This window comes from Thermobia domestica, chromosome 5, assembly GCF_964235325.1.
Source record: "Thermobia domestica chromosome 5, izTheDome1.hap1.1, whole genome shotgun sequence".
Lineage (NCBI taxonomy): Eukaryota > Metazoa > Arthropoda > Insecta > Zygentoma > Lepismatidae > Thermobia > Thermobia domestica.
Window position 1 is genome coordinate 202,961,137 of NC_137458.1, and position 19,410 is coordinate 202,980,546.

General features: G+C 36.1%; 1 protein-coding gene across 2 annotated transcripts in view; it reads right to left on the reverse strand.

The window, feature by feature from the left end:
- The window catches only part of LOC145686350 (venom allergen 5-like), a 166,332-nt gene that overhangs the window by 75,902 nt on the left and 71,020 nt on the right, over nt 1-19,410 (reverse strand). For both annotated transcript variants that reach the window (XM_081759598.1, XM_081759597.1), the window contains one exon: nt 16,843-17,004. In XM_081759598.1, the coding sequence (XP_081615724.1) occupies nt 16,843-17,004 (162 nt within the window). The remainder of the gene's footprint in view (nt 1-16,842; nt 17,005-19,410) is intronic.

Here is a 19,410-nt window from a genome sequence, read left to right on the forward strand (position 1 = left end):
ATGACCACTCGGACCTTCCACACACAATAACCCATTGTGATCCACTACCCACCGACCCGCTCTGACCCACCACCTACCGAAACACATAGTTATCAACTCTGACACATGATACACAGCCTCTTCTCTACTGACTAAAGAGTTTACATTGTAATAATTAAACCAGGTTGTGTAATTCTAACTAATCGGAGTTTGAATTTTGACGGTTAAACGCTCAAGCACCGATCTTTTACAATAACGGTAGATCTGATCTTTACGATATAAAATCATGTTTGTCATGGGCCAAATTTCGATGTATTTCAATTACATTATCATGGTATAACAATTTCCTTGTTGAATTATCGATATTTTCAGCGGAAAAACGCATGAAATTTGAAAGTCCCAAATCAAGGTAAGTAGACCAACGTACAGTCCAAACTTAAAATTTCCGCGTAATTAAGCGTACATTACAAATGTTATGTCTATTTTTCTCACAACTTTGTTGCTTGATTGCCCTGTGCCCTAAGCGCTCCATGCAATAAACATAAGATTTAGCAATTATTATAGTAGAAAGCGCATGGTTTCTGTTTCTCAATTTGTTTTTGAATTTGTTTCTCATCTAATATCGATCATTTTCAATTATTTTTACTTACCGACTCACTACCAATTTTGCATATATAAAAAGTGCCACCTCTCCCCGCTCATAAATAAAAATTTTAAAAAAATGCTATGAGACATTGTGTTCGTTTTCAATAGAGTTAATATACTGAATTTCAGCTCCGTAAGTTTAACGGCTTGTGATATACTCATTTTTTCGCAAAATTCGGATCTTTATTACCCTCTTAAGATATTATTATAATGAAAGTGATATGATAACATCCCAGTTTGGATTAAGGCCTAACTATGTGCCAAAAGTCATTTCATTTGACTTTGCAATTTATGATGACCGTGATGATCAGGCACACATAGTTACATCCATTTTTATATAATAATTTATATATTATAGTGATTCAAAAATGTATTGTTTCCAGTAGTTAGTTTCTCTAAAAACTCACAGGTCGTGTGTCTTGAAAGCCAAGTAGTAGTATAAGTCATATTGCTATTATTGCAATTACAAATATCAATGTCCAAAAATGCCTGAAATTCTTTTTTCACTTACAAGGAGAAGGCAGACTTTCTTACAAATAACTTCGGGTCAATTTTTTGCGAGTTGGTAGTGCGCATTTAAAGAATTAATATTGCAAACTGGGAGAGCGAAATGGCCAAAAATAACGGAGAAAAGCTGTCTTATTGTTTTCTACTCGCTGCATATATTGAAAGACGCACAAATTTACCAAGTGTTGGTGTGGCAAAGTGAGGAAAATCTTTGACTCATGAGTAAAGGGTTCCAAGTTCAATTCCTGTTTGAGTAATACATCTTTTTTTTTTTGTTTCAACCAATAAAGTAGTCATTTGTAACTATAAGTAAAACATTAATTCACTATATGTTTATAATGAATAAAACAATTAAAATTTTCAAATCACTTGTAAAATCTTTCAATGTTCCATGTTAACTACGGTAGGAGCAAAATTTAATCTATTTCATAAATATTATTGTTACCGCAGTCGTTGTGTAAAAAATGTTCTTGACGCTTCGTGTCTACAGTGTGCGAATTACAAGGGGAATGAGGAGGAAATCTCCTTTGCTTATAGCAACATCCAGTATTAGCAAAGGAAATTTCCCCCTCAACTCCTTTGTTATTCGCAAACTGTCAACAGATGTAGACACGAAGCGTCAAGAACATTTATTACACAACGACTGTCGTAACCAGTGGCGTATTTAAGGGGGGCGCTTCTGGGCTTAAGCCCCCCGAAATGTTATTTACTATATTAAATATGTCTATTTACTATATTAAATGTTATTTACTATATGTCTATTTTTGTTTTTTAATTTAAATTTGAAGTCTCTCGATTATAGTATTTTATCATGACAGAAATAACTGTCTTACGTCGTTATCGTAAACGTGTGCAATTTGCATCATAAACGAGTGTTTTTGACTCTTTCTTAATAGAGAAGTCTTAGCGTAGTGGCGTGAGCATTCGTTTCGCAATTCAGGGGTCCCGGGTTCAATTCTCACTGCGGTAAGTAGTTTTTATGAATTATAATATTCATACTTCTGATGTGCAATAAAATGAAAAATGCTAAATTTCTTTCGGCCTTACCAGTTAGAGTGGAGACGCCTTTTTTTCACAGGGGAAATACTAGCAAAATGACGTCACATGTCTGTCTACAACCTTGATTTGTACTGTGGTGGAAAACCTAACGTGTTTAGCAAAAACAAGTCATGAATACGACCTCTAAGGGTCATGTTTAGGGTCTAGTATGAGTCATAAATGTGTCTGAAACGATATTGTTTCCGAGCAATTATTCCGAACATCTTTCACTATTACTCCTACTGCTACAAATAATATTTACGTTCGCCATTTCCAACACGTTCCATATATCCGTTCAATCAAAATTTGTAAATAGGAATTATTCTTTTTTTATACTGGTATGTATATTTTGTTAAAATATCAATATAACGCATACATAATCCAAAGTTTTTTAGCCAAAGAAAGCGTGTTACTATGTATCGTGGTGATGACAAATCCTACTTACTTATTTTGTGTTTAGGCACTTGAAGTTGCGATATTAATGTTGTCCAGGAGTTGACACCTTCTTTCTCTCATCTCGTTTCTTTACGGACACTAATAGTTCTTATCCTTTCTGTATCACTATCTCTTATCCTTTCTTTTTCTTTTTCTATCAACTTCAGTACGCTTATTTACGTTGCAATGGGACGTAATATTGAGGTCTTAAATTTTCAGTAATAATAATAATAATAATAATAATAATAATAATAATAATGGTATTAAAATTATTAAAATTGCCTAAAATTAAACAAAACTTACAGATAAGTCGTAATTTCGGGAGGGTGTCTGGGACCTCCAGGACACACCTCTGCAACTACCAAAATTTTAATCCAAAGTATTTCACTGAAGTTTCATGTAGAAAGTATTCTACTGTACGTTTTCAGGAAAACTGTAGAAAAAGATAACTTAATATCACTGAACAGTAAGGCATATAGTAAACTAACTTTTAGGATATGCATAAGTAATTATAAAAGCTTTGCTACAGAAATACCTACACAGACCATAATAAATTCAATGAGCTCCGAAATAAAGTAACAAAATAGCGTATATAATTAAGGTTACAAAGCAATTGTTACTTAAAGAATGGACATACACTATTTCGAGAATGGAGATAAAACGAGAAATGTTTACGATACTTTTCGTCTCGATTTCCATCTCCAAAGCGAGACAATAACTTGAGTTAGCCTTGTCTCATCTTAAATGTAAAATGTTAACTCTCGTCTCAATTTGGTTTATTTTGTTTCAGAAACGAGTTGAGAAATTCCTCTTCTAGTAAGCAACACTAAGCAAAACCGAAATATTCTTACCAAATGTTACATTTCTGGTTGTAATGTTATGCCCTGAACGATAATAAGGTTCTAACTTTTAATCTTCTATAAGATAATAATAATTATTATTAGTTTATTATTATTATTTGTTATTATTATTTATTACTATTATTATTCCTGAAAATTTGATGGTTGAAGTATTGAAATATCCGAGTATTCAAATATCAGAAGAAAATAAAATGTGTCATCGTCGATCAATCGCCACCAAAAATTCTAAAGTAAAATAAAAAAGTACTCGTCATTCGTGGATCCGATTCGTTTTGACTCCCTTCAGATTACTGTTCGAGCGCCTTGACCACTTTACCACGATTACTACGCAACAATTGTTTTGTCTTTAGTCTTTTTTACGAGTATAATACACGCGCCGTATTTGATTCAAAATAAAGGAGCTTTGTATTTTGTTTTTAAAAAATCTATAATGTTGATAATTTAGTGAATGCAGTGATATAATGCCCTCCGAATCAATTACATATTCCTGTGTTTTGCTAATCAATCTATTAACAAGCTACTGTTTTGAGCGAACAGAAAAGGCTCTTTATTAAGGCGAGCCGGAAGAGGTAACGCTTTAGGGCAGTTCGGTCTGTGTAGTCGCGGTGTGCACATCGCTCGTCTGCTGTGTGCTTGTAAGCTGTGTGCAGTTGCGAACGCTTCGTTTTTGTTCCTCGCGTTTTGCACATTTGTGTGTGGTATTGGACTGTGAACGTCTTTATTACGACCCAGTGCTATTCTTTTGGTCTTTTGATAACGGTTTTGCGACATGGTTAGTTTACGAGTGAATACTATACGAATTAATTTTCGTCCTGTCAGTAATCGTCCCACGTCGATTAAACTCCATGAGTGGATTGCTTCGACCTTCAAATTATCCCCGGACCAGGTTATCTCAATAGAAATGGACTTCAACAGGAAAATATTGTATATTAAACTCTTAAACCAGATTACTTATGAGCAAATACTACGTGATTCACAAGGTAAAGTTGTGTACAAAGATGATGACAGTGAATTTGTTCTGGACCTTGATTCTGCTAGTAATATGTCGCAATTAGTTAAACTACACGTATGTCCTAGTGAACTAGATAATGCTAAAATCATCAGTGTGCTTTCTAAGTACGGCGAGGTGCAACATATTGAAGACGAATACTATGATGCAGGTCACATTTATAAAACTCGTACTGGCAGGAAGTTGATACGCATGAACATTAAGCATTCCATACCTTCCTATGTGACAATCGCAGGTTTACGATTGTGGGTCACATATAATGGTCAAATCAAGACATGCAGTTTCTGTGATAGTCCTCTACATTTTTTCCAAGATTGTGATAAGCGTCGCTCTAGTACCCTTCCCCTATTCTCTCGTCCCGTACTCCGATCTTCCCCTTTGTCACGCCCTGCTCCTGTTAATCTTCCTTCCGCAACGCCCACACCAGAATTACTTAATTTCAACACCTTCCCACTTTTGACCTCGCCTCGTGACATTCCTGCTGTCAAATCGCCCGATCCTCCCGTGCACCTTCCTTGTGATTCCATGATGCATACAGCTCCGTCGACTTCTGATACTATGGATTCTGCCAACGGCACAGTGAATATTGAAGAGGCCCCTCCCATTAGTGATGACCATATTGTTGAGCCTCCACAGGAACCTGATACAGGTTTATGTTCACTTTCTGACCAACGTGTTCTCAACAGTGATGACGTTCCCTCTGTGCACCGCCAATCTGATGTGACAACTCTCAGTTCTCTGTCCCCTTCTGGTGCCCCACCTAGTGTCAACGCCCCACCTACTAGTGATAGTGTTTTGCCCAGTGATGTGGTTGTTTCTACTGCTAGTAACCTTAGTGCAAGTGAAAATGTGTTTTTGTCCCAAACCCGGCGCAAGAAAAAGAAAACTGAAAGTGGCGACAGTGATTTTTCTTTGAAGTTAATAAAGTCTCAAGATAGTTATATTGTAGAGTCCGCTCGTACCCGTTCAAAGTCTCGTCCTAGGAAAGGGATTGACAGTGCATCGGATCTTTCGTAATATCCCTTCTCTCTCTAATGTCCTCTTCTTTCTCCTTTCTACAATTTTTTTCTTTGGTGGATCCAAATGTATAGTTTTCGTATCGCCACTCTAAACTTAAACGGTTTAAGTTCCTTGGTTAAGCAACATGCTTTGAGTGATTTCATCCGTAAAGCAGGGATAGATATCCTCTTCACACAGGAAGTGGCTTTGCCTGAATTTTCCAACCTCTTTACTCACTCCTGGTGCTCTAATTTTAATCCCCAAGGCTTAGGAACTGCAATTATATATAGAAGTGATATAGACTTTCTTGAACATCCTACTCCTCTAACTGATAGACTTACTGTGGGCCAACTACGGATTATACGGTTATGTAACAGTTATGCTCCTGCTGGGAACTCTCAAACTAGGGCACGGAACAATTTCTTCGAAACTGATCTCATGCAGGCGTTATATAATGGGTCCAACCCCTGTATCCTCGCTGGAGACTTCAATGCAGTACTTTCAGAGATAGATGCCCAGCCTCATTACCCCTTCTCACCTTCCCTCCACAAAGTGATTGAAACATATGACCTCGTCGATGTGTGGCGTTTCTATTTTCCCAGCGTTCCGGGTCATACTTTTTGGACATCGCATTCATCCTCGAGACTTGATCAAATTTACGTCAGCCGCATCTTATTGCCTTACGTCAAGGACATCAAAATTGAACCTGTGATTTTTAGTGATCATTATTGTGTCGTTATGACTATCAATTTACCTGTAACAAAATTCCTTAAAAGTAATTCATTGTGGTATTTTAATACGTCGATCCTCGCTGAAGCGGACTATCAATCTGTCATCCGTGCTGAGTGGGCATCCTTAATGGAGGAGAAACGCAGCTATAAAGGTACTCTTATGAACTTTTGGGAGAAACGTGTAAAACCTGTGTTTCGTTTTGTTAGTAAACAATACAGTATTCATCGTCATCAGGCCTTCTGTGAACAGTATGCATATTATTCTAAGCTTTTACGGGACTATGTGAAGGCGCAGGCTCAAGGAGAATCTGTTCGGCCTCAAATTCATCAAATCAAGGCTTTTCTTCTCTCTATGCATCGCCGACGTATGTACGGCCATATTGTTCGTAGCAAGATTCCTTCGACTGATTCCACAGAATCTGTTAGTACTGTCCACGTACAGCGAGAACGTAGTAGGGGTAAACAACGGCTGATTTCGCATCTTAAAGACCCCGATGGACATTTATATGAGGGACCTCACGTGACTGCATATCTTATAGAACATTTTAAACATCTCTGTGCCACGCCTTCTTTGTTTGTCAGTGATGATACTCTTTTTGAACACATACCAGCTACCTTAACCGATGGTGACAGGGAGCGTCTTAGCCAGCCCTTCACGGTAGACGAGGTCATGACCTCCATCAAACTTGGTAAGCGAGGCAAATCCACTGGTGTCGACTCCTTGCCCGTGGAATTCTATGTCACTTTTATTGACATCCTTTCTCCCTTTCTCACTGACCTTTTTAACGAGTATCGTGATAGTTGCATTTTAGGAACCTCCTTACGAACGGGTATCACTATGTTGGTTCCCAAACATGCAAACGCCCATGACGTTGATGCCCTTCGACCTCTCAGCTTACTGTGTACGGACCTCAAAATTTTGACCCGTTGCCTCACTCTTCGAATGAAAACATACATTGAAGATCTCTTAAGCCCCTGTTAATATGGCCATGGACAGACTCGCCGTATGTATGAAGCGCTATCCAATCTTCGAGATTTTATAGCATATTATGAGTGTAGAACTGATCATACAGTGGCTATTCTTTCAACGGACTACTCTAAGGCTTTTGATAGAATTCAGCATCAATATTTGTTTAATGTGTTAACTCGCTTTGGCTTTGGTGACAAATTTATCTCTATGATTAAAGGTGTCTCAGAGAATCACTAAGATGAAGATTAATGGTGGCTTAAGTGTAGCGATTCCTTTTAATAACGGAATCCTTCAAGGCGATAGCATGTCCAGTATTTTATTTAGTTTATCTCTGGCTCCTTTGTTATTTTCTGTTCAATCTCTTTTACCAGGGGTCCCTGTATATAATACTAAAATTGTTGCACAAAGCTATGTCGACGACACACATTACTTCGTGAACAGCCCTGTAGAAATTCAACATATTCTGTATTTACTAACCAAGTATCAAAGAATATCTGGTGCAAAATTAAATGACAGTAAAACGAAAATTATGTGTTTAAATGACAATTGTACTCAAGGGTATGGGGTTTATTTTGCGGTTGTCGACTCTCTTAAAATACTAGGAATTGAATGGTTCCTAATACCACACGTACCATTACTACTAACTTTGCCCACGTTGCTGCAAAAATTAAAAATATTCTTTATTTTCATAAACATCGTCATTTTAGTTTATTAGGCAGAATGTTGTTTCTTAAACAGAATGGTTATAGCGTACTCTGGCACCTCGCCCAGATTTATCCCCTCCCCCACAATATCGCCCGCTCCTTACATAGTTCTGCGTTGTTTTTCCTTTGGCACGGCAAATTATTACGTGTTTCTTCCACTCAGTTACGTTTGCTTCCCAAGGACGGGGGCATTGGCTTTCTAGATGTAAACATTCAAGCCAAAGCTCTCTTGTTACATCGCAGCTATCAGGTTGCGTGTTCTACTCACAGCACTGCCTCTGCAGCGGTGTTTGCAGCGTGTTTTGCTTGTATTGACCTTGAGGGACCTATCAATGCCTTCCCGTGGAGTTCGAAATATCCTCACCTGAAAGACGTCATAATAGACATGGCTTATGCACTTTTGACAAAATGTGAAATAGAATGCATGTCTGTTAAGGACTTGTATTGGTACTATTTAAACATTCATCCCGCAGTTACACCACATATAATAGTCAAGCAACCCTCTCATAACTGGTCTCGTATCTGGTGTAATGTTCATGCTAAATTTCTGAACTATACCCACAAATCTATTTGGTATGTTATTGTTAATAACGCATATGAAACAAAAGAACGTTTGTATCACTTAAACATTGGTGCTGATAACTTGTGTAATGTTTGCCAACAACCTGACTCTCTTAGTCATAGATTCGAAACTTGCTCCTCAGTCACTAGTATTTGGCAGCAGTTGTGTGTACTTTTAAGCAAAATATGCCGTCTTCCTCCTTCCTCTTTTCGTGCCACTGCTTTAATACTTTACCCAGATTTTAATTACTACCCTGTTACAAAGAATAATACTGTTATTTGGTTTGTGGCACACACTATTGTCTATTTGTTAACCACCCCCGGACCTTATCACCCTGATCTTTACCTTGCTTTCCTAAAATCCGCTGCTACCAGCATTTCTATTGTTCGTAAGCGGAAATATTTTGCTAATTTTTTAACAGTCTTAACTTAATCGTCTGGTCTTTTGTATATACTATCAATATGTATTGGTGAGTTTTTTTTAATGTTAAACCTTCCTGTGATCTTTATGTACTACTAAGCATGTAAATAAATAAAAAAAAGGTGAGTGGTTAGAGTTGTAGTTTTCTTCTCTGGCGGCCCGGGTTCGATTCCCGCTTTCAACGTTTACCCTTTTTTAAATGTTTCATTTACAAGGCTGAGCTCCAGTTTGATGCTGCTAAATGAAAGATAATCTCCAGTGTTGAAAATCAGTGATGATGTAATACTGAAAATAAAGGAAGAAAAATGAATGGAGATAACGAGTTACAGAGTTAATTCTGTTAATAGTTCTATATTTGATATTATCCGTTAATTTCGTACATTTTTAAGTTGTTGTGTATTGACACTATATTCTTCCCTTTTCTCTTTGTCTCAATGTGTAAAATTTCACAAATATTATACAAATCATGAACCCTCAGTTATAGTTGCAAGTTAACGGGAAATAGGACTCTTTTAATGCGGATAAGTTCTCCAAGTCGTTTGAGTGTTATCGAATTTTGCATTTTTTATATTTACAAATAAATTAACAATATTTAGCATTTTCAAAAATTATTTAACGAATAATGAAATCAACAATTTCTTCTTTCGAAGTAGTATTACGTATGAATCAGTAGCTCCGGAACCTAGGAACTCACGCCCTGTTAGACCCCCAAAATTTTCATTGGGTGTTGGGTTCTTACCCCTAAATGATCCATCCATACTTTTAATTCCTTTGCAGGTAGGACTACTTTTAATAGTTTCAAAACTCAGCGCAAAGCTTTGAGTTAGTTTTAAAAAATAACCTACCATATGTACCGCATAATTAATCCGTATATAATGTGATACGCGGATATGTAGTTATTTGAACTCGGTGAACTTGTTTATATATAAATAAACTTGTTTATATATAAATAAACTTGTTTATATATAAATAAACTTGTTTATATGAGATTAACTAAGTCCGCCGACTGTTATCTTCTCATCAGCGCCTGTGATATCCGTATATTTTTTTTCAAGTGGCTGTGTATAGTTTTACGTGTGTATCATACAAACAAGAAGTACTGTGAGTACAAGTATGCAAAGACTCCCTTTTGTCAATTCGTTAGCCAGCGTTTCCCTCCACTTCTGCACGAAAACACTCTTTACGATTTGTGCTTTTAACAGTTGGGGGCCACTTCACGTTGCTGTGCTAGCTACTATCAGGCGTAATTAATCTTGGAGCAGGCGTTAGTTGGGTTGCCTATCTCACGGATTTTGTACCTCAAGAGTTTCTGTGTCCCGCTGTACATAGTTTGTTCTTTTGGAAATATGGTTGAGGCCTAAAATAAAGTGCCATTGAACTAATTTTAGATAATTATTCACACCTAAATCGTTTCCTCGTGCGAGATAATGCATTTTCTCAAACTTTTGTGAACATTCCTTGTTGCGTTTGTAACATATGTGAGGTACCCCAAATTTATGCGTCCAAAAACGCCACTGAACTAATTGTAGATAATTGATCTACATCTAAATCGTTTTCTTGCACGATAAAATGGATTTTCAGAAAATCTTGTGAACATTCCTTGCTGCTTTTGTAATATAAGTGCGGTGCCCTAAATTGATGAGTCTAAAAACGCCACTGAACTAATTGTAGATAATTGATCTATACCTAAATCGTTTTCCTGTACGAGAAAATACATTTTCACCATTTTTTGTAAACATTCCCTGTTGCTTTTGTAATATAAGTAGAGATGCAAAAAAGCCGGCTTTTTTGAATCGATGGTTTTTTTCATATAAAAAGCCGGCTTTTTTGGGAAAAAAACGAGAATTTTGGAAATTTTGGCTTTTTTCAACTTCATGATTTTTCTATCTAAATAGCTTTCTTATAGTATATTCTATAGTTAGATAAGAATTTCATGACCTGAATGTGATATTTCGCTCTGAAATTCACCATCAAGATGGATGGAGCACATGTTTTACGAATTAAAGCTAACATGAAGAATGTAGTATTTGAGGGTAATTTTTAGAGGCTATTTAACTTTATTTTAACTTTTGAGTTATCGACATTTTTTTTCTTCTTTAGTTTGTCATCCGTGTTTCATTTCTAAGAGCTTTTAGTACTCTAGCTTCTAGCGCAAAAGCTAAACTTGCCCGTTTTCCTATTTATCCGTCAAAGCGTACGTTTTTCAATATATCCGTCAAACCGTATTTCCACATATCTGTTATACTGTAGCTGTGAAGTGATTTAGCAATAATTTTCCGGACACAACCCTGAATACCAATTTATACAAATAATCAGTAGCGGATTTAGAAAAGTACTTTAGGAGGGGTTTTTCTGATTGTTTCGTTTCCTAAAAAAGTTCTAATTTTATTTGGGAAGTGCTTGAAGTTTATGAGTACAGGCATAACTAATATTTCGTTTCGTTTATATGTTTAGCAATAATCTTCCGGATACAACTTTAAAAATCATTTTAAACTGAGAATCAGTGGCGGATTTAGAAAAGTATTTTGGGAAGGGTTTCTTACTAATGTTTAGTTTTTTTAAACATTCGTAATTTTTATTTGACGGGAGCTTAAAATTTATGAGTAAAGGCATAAATAAGAGATATTTCGTTTGTTGCAGACATTCCGTAACTTTGGGGAACGGGCTTCAGTCCGAAAGACCGCCCCCCTAACCTTCGCAAAACCGTCACTGCTGGTAATTAGTAATAATAACTATTTAAAAACAATAAGAAAGGAAGTCGGCCAACTCACAGTATACGCACTATTTCTACATTCACAGATGGAACAAAGAAAAGCTTTGTCAGAATGGTCGAATGCTGGTTGAATCCCGGACTTCCCGATAGAAGCTCAAAAGCTAATCACTCAGTCATGTTTGTTGTGCAGTTGTATTTAGCTTAACTTAAATATATTCCGTAGTCTTTTTTGGGGGGGAGGGGGGAGTTCCGTAATGATATGTTGAATCCCTCTTGTTAAAAATTCAGAAAACTTGAGGATTGGGTAAACTGTGATGGTGGTTCTATAAAACTTAACTGTAGAATTTCAAGAATATACAGAACCAAAAGCTCTAGATGTGCAGCCTTTAAGTGTATCATATAAATCTAAGTATTTCTCTTATGTTTTATTTTAATTTTATTTTGTTTTAAAAAGAGGGTATGGAATATTTTGAAGTAAAAATACTACATACTATTTTGCTAGTTATTTGTGTTCTTTAAAAAGAAGTGTTTACTTTTAGGGTTGGTTGGTTTACATCAACTTTTTTTTTTTTAATAACTGGTTTAAACCACAAAAATAAAAAAGAATGAAAAATACGAATCGTGTGAACTTCATGGTGACGTTTCCAGATATCAAACCACCTGCAATAGTTTTATTTCCCTTTCACCTTTTAATCAAGGTGTCCCATGTTCAATTCTCGGTCGACCCACAAACCTTCTTTCATGCGTAACCCAAGTAGCGGTTCGGATGTCAGTTTAAGCGAAAGTCTTCTCCTTGATAACCTCGGTATTTCGTAAGGATGTTAAGCCTAAACATACGAAACAAACCAAATTGTATATTTCTGCATGCCTAAATGCGTGTTGTTTTATAAAGAAGCCAATATTGCTTAAATATATTGATAGAAATTGGCAAAATTTATCGATTGCCTACGTAGCTTCCAACATTAGCTTGGATTGGACTTTCAATTATATCTACGTACCGGTACTAAATTTGTAATTTAATACCTCAGTTTTAGCATACTGATTATGGTACGTTGACCTTTAAATTTTACATGCAAAGCAATAACAGGATTTTCCCGTTATTGTCTTACATTTCAAGTAATGACGGGATTTTCCCAATGGCTAGGGCGGGAGATTCTCAACTTAAGAAATTTACTGACCGCACTTCTTTAAGCTTATGGGAGTTCTTCCGGCATAACCCCGCTGTTGCATAATAACATCAAGGCGAAACAAACTTATTTCTGTGAATATGTAATATAAATACATAAAGCAAAAAATCTAAGTCAAAAAAGCCTGGTTTAAACCAAAAAAGCCTAGTTTAAACATCCCCCAAAAAACGGGTTTTTGGCATTTTCAAAAACAACCACGGTTCTTGCCAACTCTGCTTACTTTTGTATATAGGAGGTTAAAAAATTCTTATTAGGCCTATATACATTGGTTAATCCTGTGGAATTCATAATGCAAAGAATGTTGAAGAAAAATTGTTTGAAATATTTTTTCGAAATTCACAGTTTATTTTCGATGTTTTATATTATTATCAGCATCAACCACTAATTAAATGATTTTTTGTGTTATAGAGAAGCGATACAAAGTCTGTTTTATCAATTTAAAGCAGTATTTTGAAAAAAGCCCAAAATTTCCCAAGCAAAAAAGCAAAGCAGAAAAAACCGAGTTTTTTTTCCAAAAAAGCCGTTTTTTTTTCGAGCCCTTGCATCTCTAAATATAAGTGAGGTGCTCCAAATTGAAGCGTCCAAAAACACCACTGAACTAATTGTAGATAATTGATCTATACCTAAATCGTTTTCTTGTACGAGAAAATGCATTTTCACAAAATTTTGTGAACATTCTTTGTTGTTTTTGTAATATAGATCTAAGTGAGGTTCCCCCAAATTGATGCCTCCAAAAACGCCACTGAACAAGTTTTTCGAAAGTTGAGACAAAGCTAGATCGATTTCAGGTGTCAAGAAACGTTTCGTCATTAAATTTCATGTTAATCGTTAGAGCCGTTTTGAATGTAATGGGCTTTTAATCTTCCATCCTTTGTAATACGAAAGCCCTACCTATGATGACGTCACATTTTCGACCACAGGCCTTTATATCGGTGGCTACGGTCGAGCTCAAAGATGTCTGTTTCGAGTCGAGTCGAGTTTCAATGAAAACTCGCTCGAAATCGCTCGTGCCCATCCTTAATCAAGGGCACATCATCTCCGAGATATTGAAATTGTGGATAGAGCCTTATAGTACAAAACAAGCAGCTTTAGCTGGGAGAAGATTACTCATACCTGATTAAAGACTTCGGAAAAGATGAACTATCAAGCTCAATAACTGAAAATGCTGACGACTTTTTGACAAGGATGTTATCTAAAGACTTTAGGAAAATGGATGACTTAAGAGTCATAAAATACCATCGATTGTAAAAATTAGACCTCACAAAGTTTCCACCAACATCATCTAGTACGGCATTACATATCGAGAGCGCATATTTACAAGCTAACTGATGGTACAGTCTGTTAACAGATCTACGCGGTATACATAATCTTATTGAATATAGATATGTGGAATTTGAAACAGGATGTATTTCTCAAATTACCGCACACCTTCCTCCTGACTTCCCTCACATTTCTACTTGTCAGAAGAATGTAGTAGCGTGTTCCACATTCTGTACTTGTAAACTTTTAAATTGCCACAGTGAGTGAAATTACCCTCTGTTGTATTATATATAGAGATTAGATCTTATTAATAACCATTTACTGCTTCTTGTTTTTAATAGGCCTAATTATAATCATTCCTACATTTAAGATTTTGTAAGTTATCAAAATGTATATTTTATCTTAGTCATGTTGCAAAGAATGAAGTATTTTCATTAATAAAGCTTTTTATAATCTTTAAAACTATTTTTTAAAAACTGTTTGCACATTATCCAAAAATATGTACTGATTAACTTTGATCCTTTGGGATTTTGAGCTAAAAGCAATAGTTTCGGAGATATAGGCTATTTTTCACCAACGTTAAACATTAGCTGGCTGCCGTATTGGCGGCCATTTTGGGAGAAACCTCCCCATACCAGAAACGCGTATCCTTAGGTATATAGGAAACAAGTTTTGAAGAGAAATTTTCTATACACCTCCGTGCAACAGTCGTCAGTAGTATGGCCCCTAGACTATACGCAGCAGCTGTTCGTGCAGGTAACTGGTCGTACAGATAATAAATATCTGTGATATGGTATCACGCGCTCGCTATAGATCTTGACGTAGCTGGATGATGGTCGTTGAAGAAGCCCGACTAGGAATGAAGCGGCATACTACCAGTTCTACACTACTCGGTGCGGCTTAGGTTCTGGAGATCTAGCAAGATGTATACCGAATAAAGTACAATGTGTTGTCATGACTATTTGAGGACAGGATGATTCCACTTCTAAAGGAAGAGAAGAAGGAATATCAATAACTTTTCTCCACATTAAAATCAACGTTATCTGTCCCATTATCACCAAAATGTAGCTGAACCTTTCGAAATAAATTTTTGCGTAAAGTTACTATTCTCTTTCCAGTCTTAGAAAAAAGTAGGTGTAAACAAACCCACCTGACTACAGTGGGTCGATGACTACTGATTGGTTGTTGGTCTAACTGCACTAGTATCCTACCGCAATATAATCCCTACTAAAATAATAATTTTAAATAAAGATATCTGAATTTATACTGCATTTTGTGATAATAAACGCAATATATATAATATTTAACAACAGACATAGCTTTATTTCAACATCACCCGTACTTGGATATATAGTATTTACTGCGCATGCGTATGCGTTCGCGCGCCGACCTCGCTCATTTGAAATTGTGAAATGCAGAGTTTCATGGCGGCGATGAATGAGAATAATCTATCTTCATCTTGTGTTATAAAACACAAAAGAAAACAACAAGAACAGAGGCAATCTCGTTTATATAACGATTTAAGAAAATACATATTTCCAATATAACAGTAGTCAGTGTCAGTGCGTTAATTATTTACCAACCAACCATAGCCTTACACTTTGGAAATTATGCGACGACAGTAAGCTAACAGACAATCTTGCTGTTCACGTCTCTCACTGCCAAAGCACGTGTGAGCCGCGGAGTAATACATTTCGCTTTGTTTACGTCTACTTTGTTCTAAAGCTGGAAAGCCTTTAGTAGTATCTATTTGGAACTGAACTTTAAGTAGACTGCTTTGATTAAAATGCGTATCCTAAGGGGGCAGAGATTCAAAATGTGTGCCAAATATAGAGTATCTCCTCAGGAATACCTAAAAATTTTCTTTCAGTTGTCTCCTGTAGACATAACTAACTTCATGTGTTGGAAGTTAAATTAACCTAGTTTATTCCTACTCTTTTCGTTGATTTTGACTCGTTTTATGACTTTATAATATTACTCTAATTGACTGTTTGAATTGTTGTTCTTTGAAGTATTTGAACTGTCAGGTTTTGTTGACGTTTAAGCAAGAAAGAACTTAACATTTTAACATTAGACTGTTTAATATCGAACAACTTCGAAGATACAAATTTCTCAGAGTAAACAAGAAAATTTTTAATAGTCGAATCTGTATTGTATCGTACTTTATATTACAGGGTTTTAACTATAATTTATAGTTCTCCCCACAACGATAGAAGTGTTTAAGAAAGCAAAGGAAACATGATTTCAGGAAATAAACCATGTAAAATATGATTTGTATGCAAAGCTTAAGTTTTCATCGAGCAACATTAACACTGTTGCCAAACACAGCATATTACGAATTTTTTTATCTCGTTTTTGCTTGAAATTGTAGCATTACCGAAATTCTACCAGCTTAGTCTGTTTCCAAATTCAAATTAATGTCACTTTTTCTACTTTTATTCATGAAGAAATACTGAGTACATTACTAAGCTATAATGTATTTGTAAACAATTTAGGTCTATATGAAACAAACCAACTGAACAATACAGGCTAGTGGTTAACATTATTCATTTTTAATAGTAAAAGCTACTGGATGCGAATCTCATAGTCCTCAAATATACCAGACGAATACCAGATTGGTTCATTAGTGACAGGCATTGGCCTAATCCCTTTCTCGTTATATTATAGTTGCTAGTGCTTTTAATTGTTGATGATCCCAACATAAATTGGCATTGTAATCTGTATCTGAAAATTTAATTAAATAATAACAATAATGAACAAAAATGCTTCAAAAGAACTGAAACTGATATAAAATAATTGAGAAGTGACTTTCTATCTACTTACCAATTTTCTCATATTGGCAGCTGACGGTTGAGGTCCTTCACTTCCTCTCACCTCAAGTCCATCAGCCACTCGTCTTCGTAGTCTGTTGTGATGGTTAACAATATCTTTCTTTTCGGAGGCGTTCACTCCACTACTTCCCATACCACAAGAAGAAGCAACATCCTGAAATCAAATAAGTTAGTTTAATTCTTGGAATGCAAGAACTAAAGGTTTAAAAGTTTTCCCAATCAGACGCTTACTCTCATTCCGTGGGATCAGTAATCTTCCTTTCTATAACCACAGAGTAAACGATTTTCTCCCACATGCTGACGACTAATAGCATAGTTATTACAATTAAACGTGCTTGAGTCAAAACCAGAAACCAAGTGGAAGCTGAGGAGAGTGCACAATAGTAGAAATACCTACAAAAGAGTGACGCTTAGTACGTTCTTACTCTTCCAATATTCCTCGTATAAATATGAGAGACGATCCACATTCCGGGAATGAAGTACCTCCAAGTTTCCTTCACCACTCATCAAAAACGGCATGATACTAATACACTATAATAATAATAATAATAATAATAATAATAATAATAATAATAATAATAATAATAATAATAATAATAATATGAACTAGGATAATTCACGGATGGACGCTCTCACACGTACCACATTTTCCGGCGTTGTTACGATCCGAGGTCGATCAGGCGAGTTTTTCTCATGTCAGTTGCGCCAAAGCCTCAAACGTTCTGCAGGCATGGTGCCCGAGCGTTAGGTAACCTCACCTCCCGCCCATGCTCGCCATTGCCCAACTTCTTGGGATTAGCTCATATAGCATACCGAATCCCACGGTTTAGCCACTATCCGGCAGAGTCCAGCCCAATTTAGGGAGCCTCAGGTATGTCTGAAGGAGTTCGTTCATTCCCCACCCTACCTACCTCTACCGTTCAATAGCCACCGCTTTCGCGTAAAGGTACCGCGTACACTCGAGATTATTCCTTATCCCATCCCGGATCCAATGGTACGTGTTAAGTCACCATTTGACAACTCCTTATCCAGTAGCGCTTCCTCCCTTCTACTGGGATTGGAAACCTTTACCTAGTTACCTGGGATCGGCACCTTTTTTTATTTACCGTTCAGCCTCCCTGCAGGCACTAAGCTTACATTTTCCTCCTTGTCGTCCAAGCAATACGGGACTTTCTGTAATTACGTGAGAGATACACTGTAATTACCAAAGCCAATCACTGATATAGACTGTCTATCATTAAAGCCTTGGCCATTTGGGGTTGATAGTTCCCCTGGTAAGATCATCCAAGCAATACAGGTATTCCTCTTTTTCACGTGTTGAGGCACTCGAACACGTTGAGATACACTGTATCTCCTTCCGAACCCGCAGTACGTGTAAGTCACTATTTGAGAGAAGGACCATGGCCACTGCTTTCTGCCGGTAGGGGCGTCCGATGAACGCCCTCTTTTTTTTACTGTGTTGAGATACCACGTACGTTATCAGATCCAATGGCGAGTGTTATTCGTTTATTTGGTAATCGGTTTTCTTTGTCCTCTGTCTGGGTAGTGGGTTGGAAGTCATTTGTTGGTGCCTTCCACTCTGTGGCAGTGTTGGGTAAGTTACTTGTAAAAATGTAACGCGTTACAAGTTACTTTACTTTCTCTTAAAATGTAACGCGTTAGTAACGCGTTACTTGGCCCAAAAAAGTAACTGTTACTTTACTTCGAAAGTAACGCGTTACTAACGCGTTACTTGTAGGTCCGAAACTTTAAAAATGTGAAAAAATTATGACTTCAATTTTCCGCACTACTATTACTACCGCTATTATTATTATTATTATTATTATTATTATTATTATTATTATTATTATTATTATTATTATTATTATTATTATTATTACTATTATTATTATTATTATTATTATTATTATTATTATTATTATTATTATTATTATTATTGTACGTTGTGAATCGCTTTATGTAAATGCAAGGACAAATTTGATATATGAACATTTTCATATAATGTAACATTGATAAAATGCCAATACTGCGTTACTCGTAGGGATGGACACAAGCGAGTTCGAGCGAGTTTTCTTTGAAACTCGATTCCACTAGAAACAGACATCTTTGAGCTCGACCCGATAACTCGACTCGAAAAATTTCCTCCAACTCGACTCCAATTTGGGTCGAGTTTCGAATACATTCTTCAAGTATATTACATAGACAGTATAATTATTATCAATGACACTACTACTACTACAACTTATATTATTATTATTATTATTATTATTATTATTATTATTATTAATAATAATAATAATAATAATAATAATAATAATAATAATAATAATAATAATAATAATAATAATAATAATAATAATAATTGTAACAACACTGTATATAAAAATGAAAGGTAGGCGGTTTGTATTTGAATACTAAAAAACTAGTTGATTGCCAACCTCGGTAGTCGTGAAGTCTAGGAGTCAAGGACATTGTTCACGAGCTTCTGAATTTGAGTTGAGGGTCTAGGTTGAGTATTCGGGCTCGAGCCAAACACTGGCGATATAGGGCACCGGCCAAA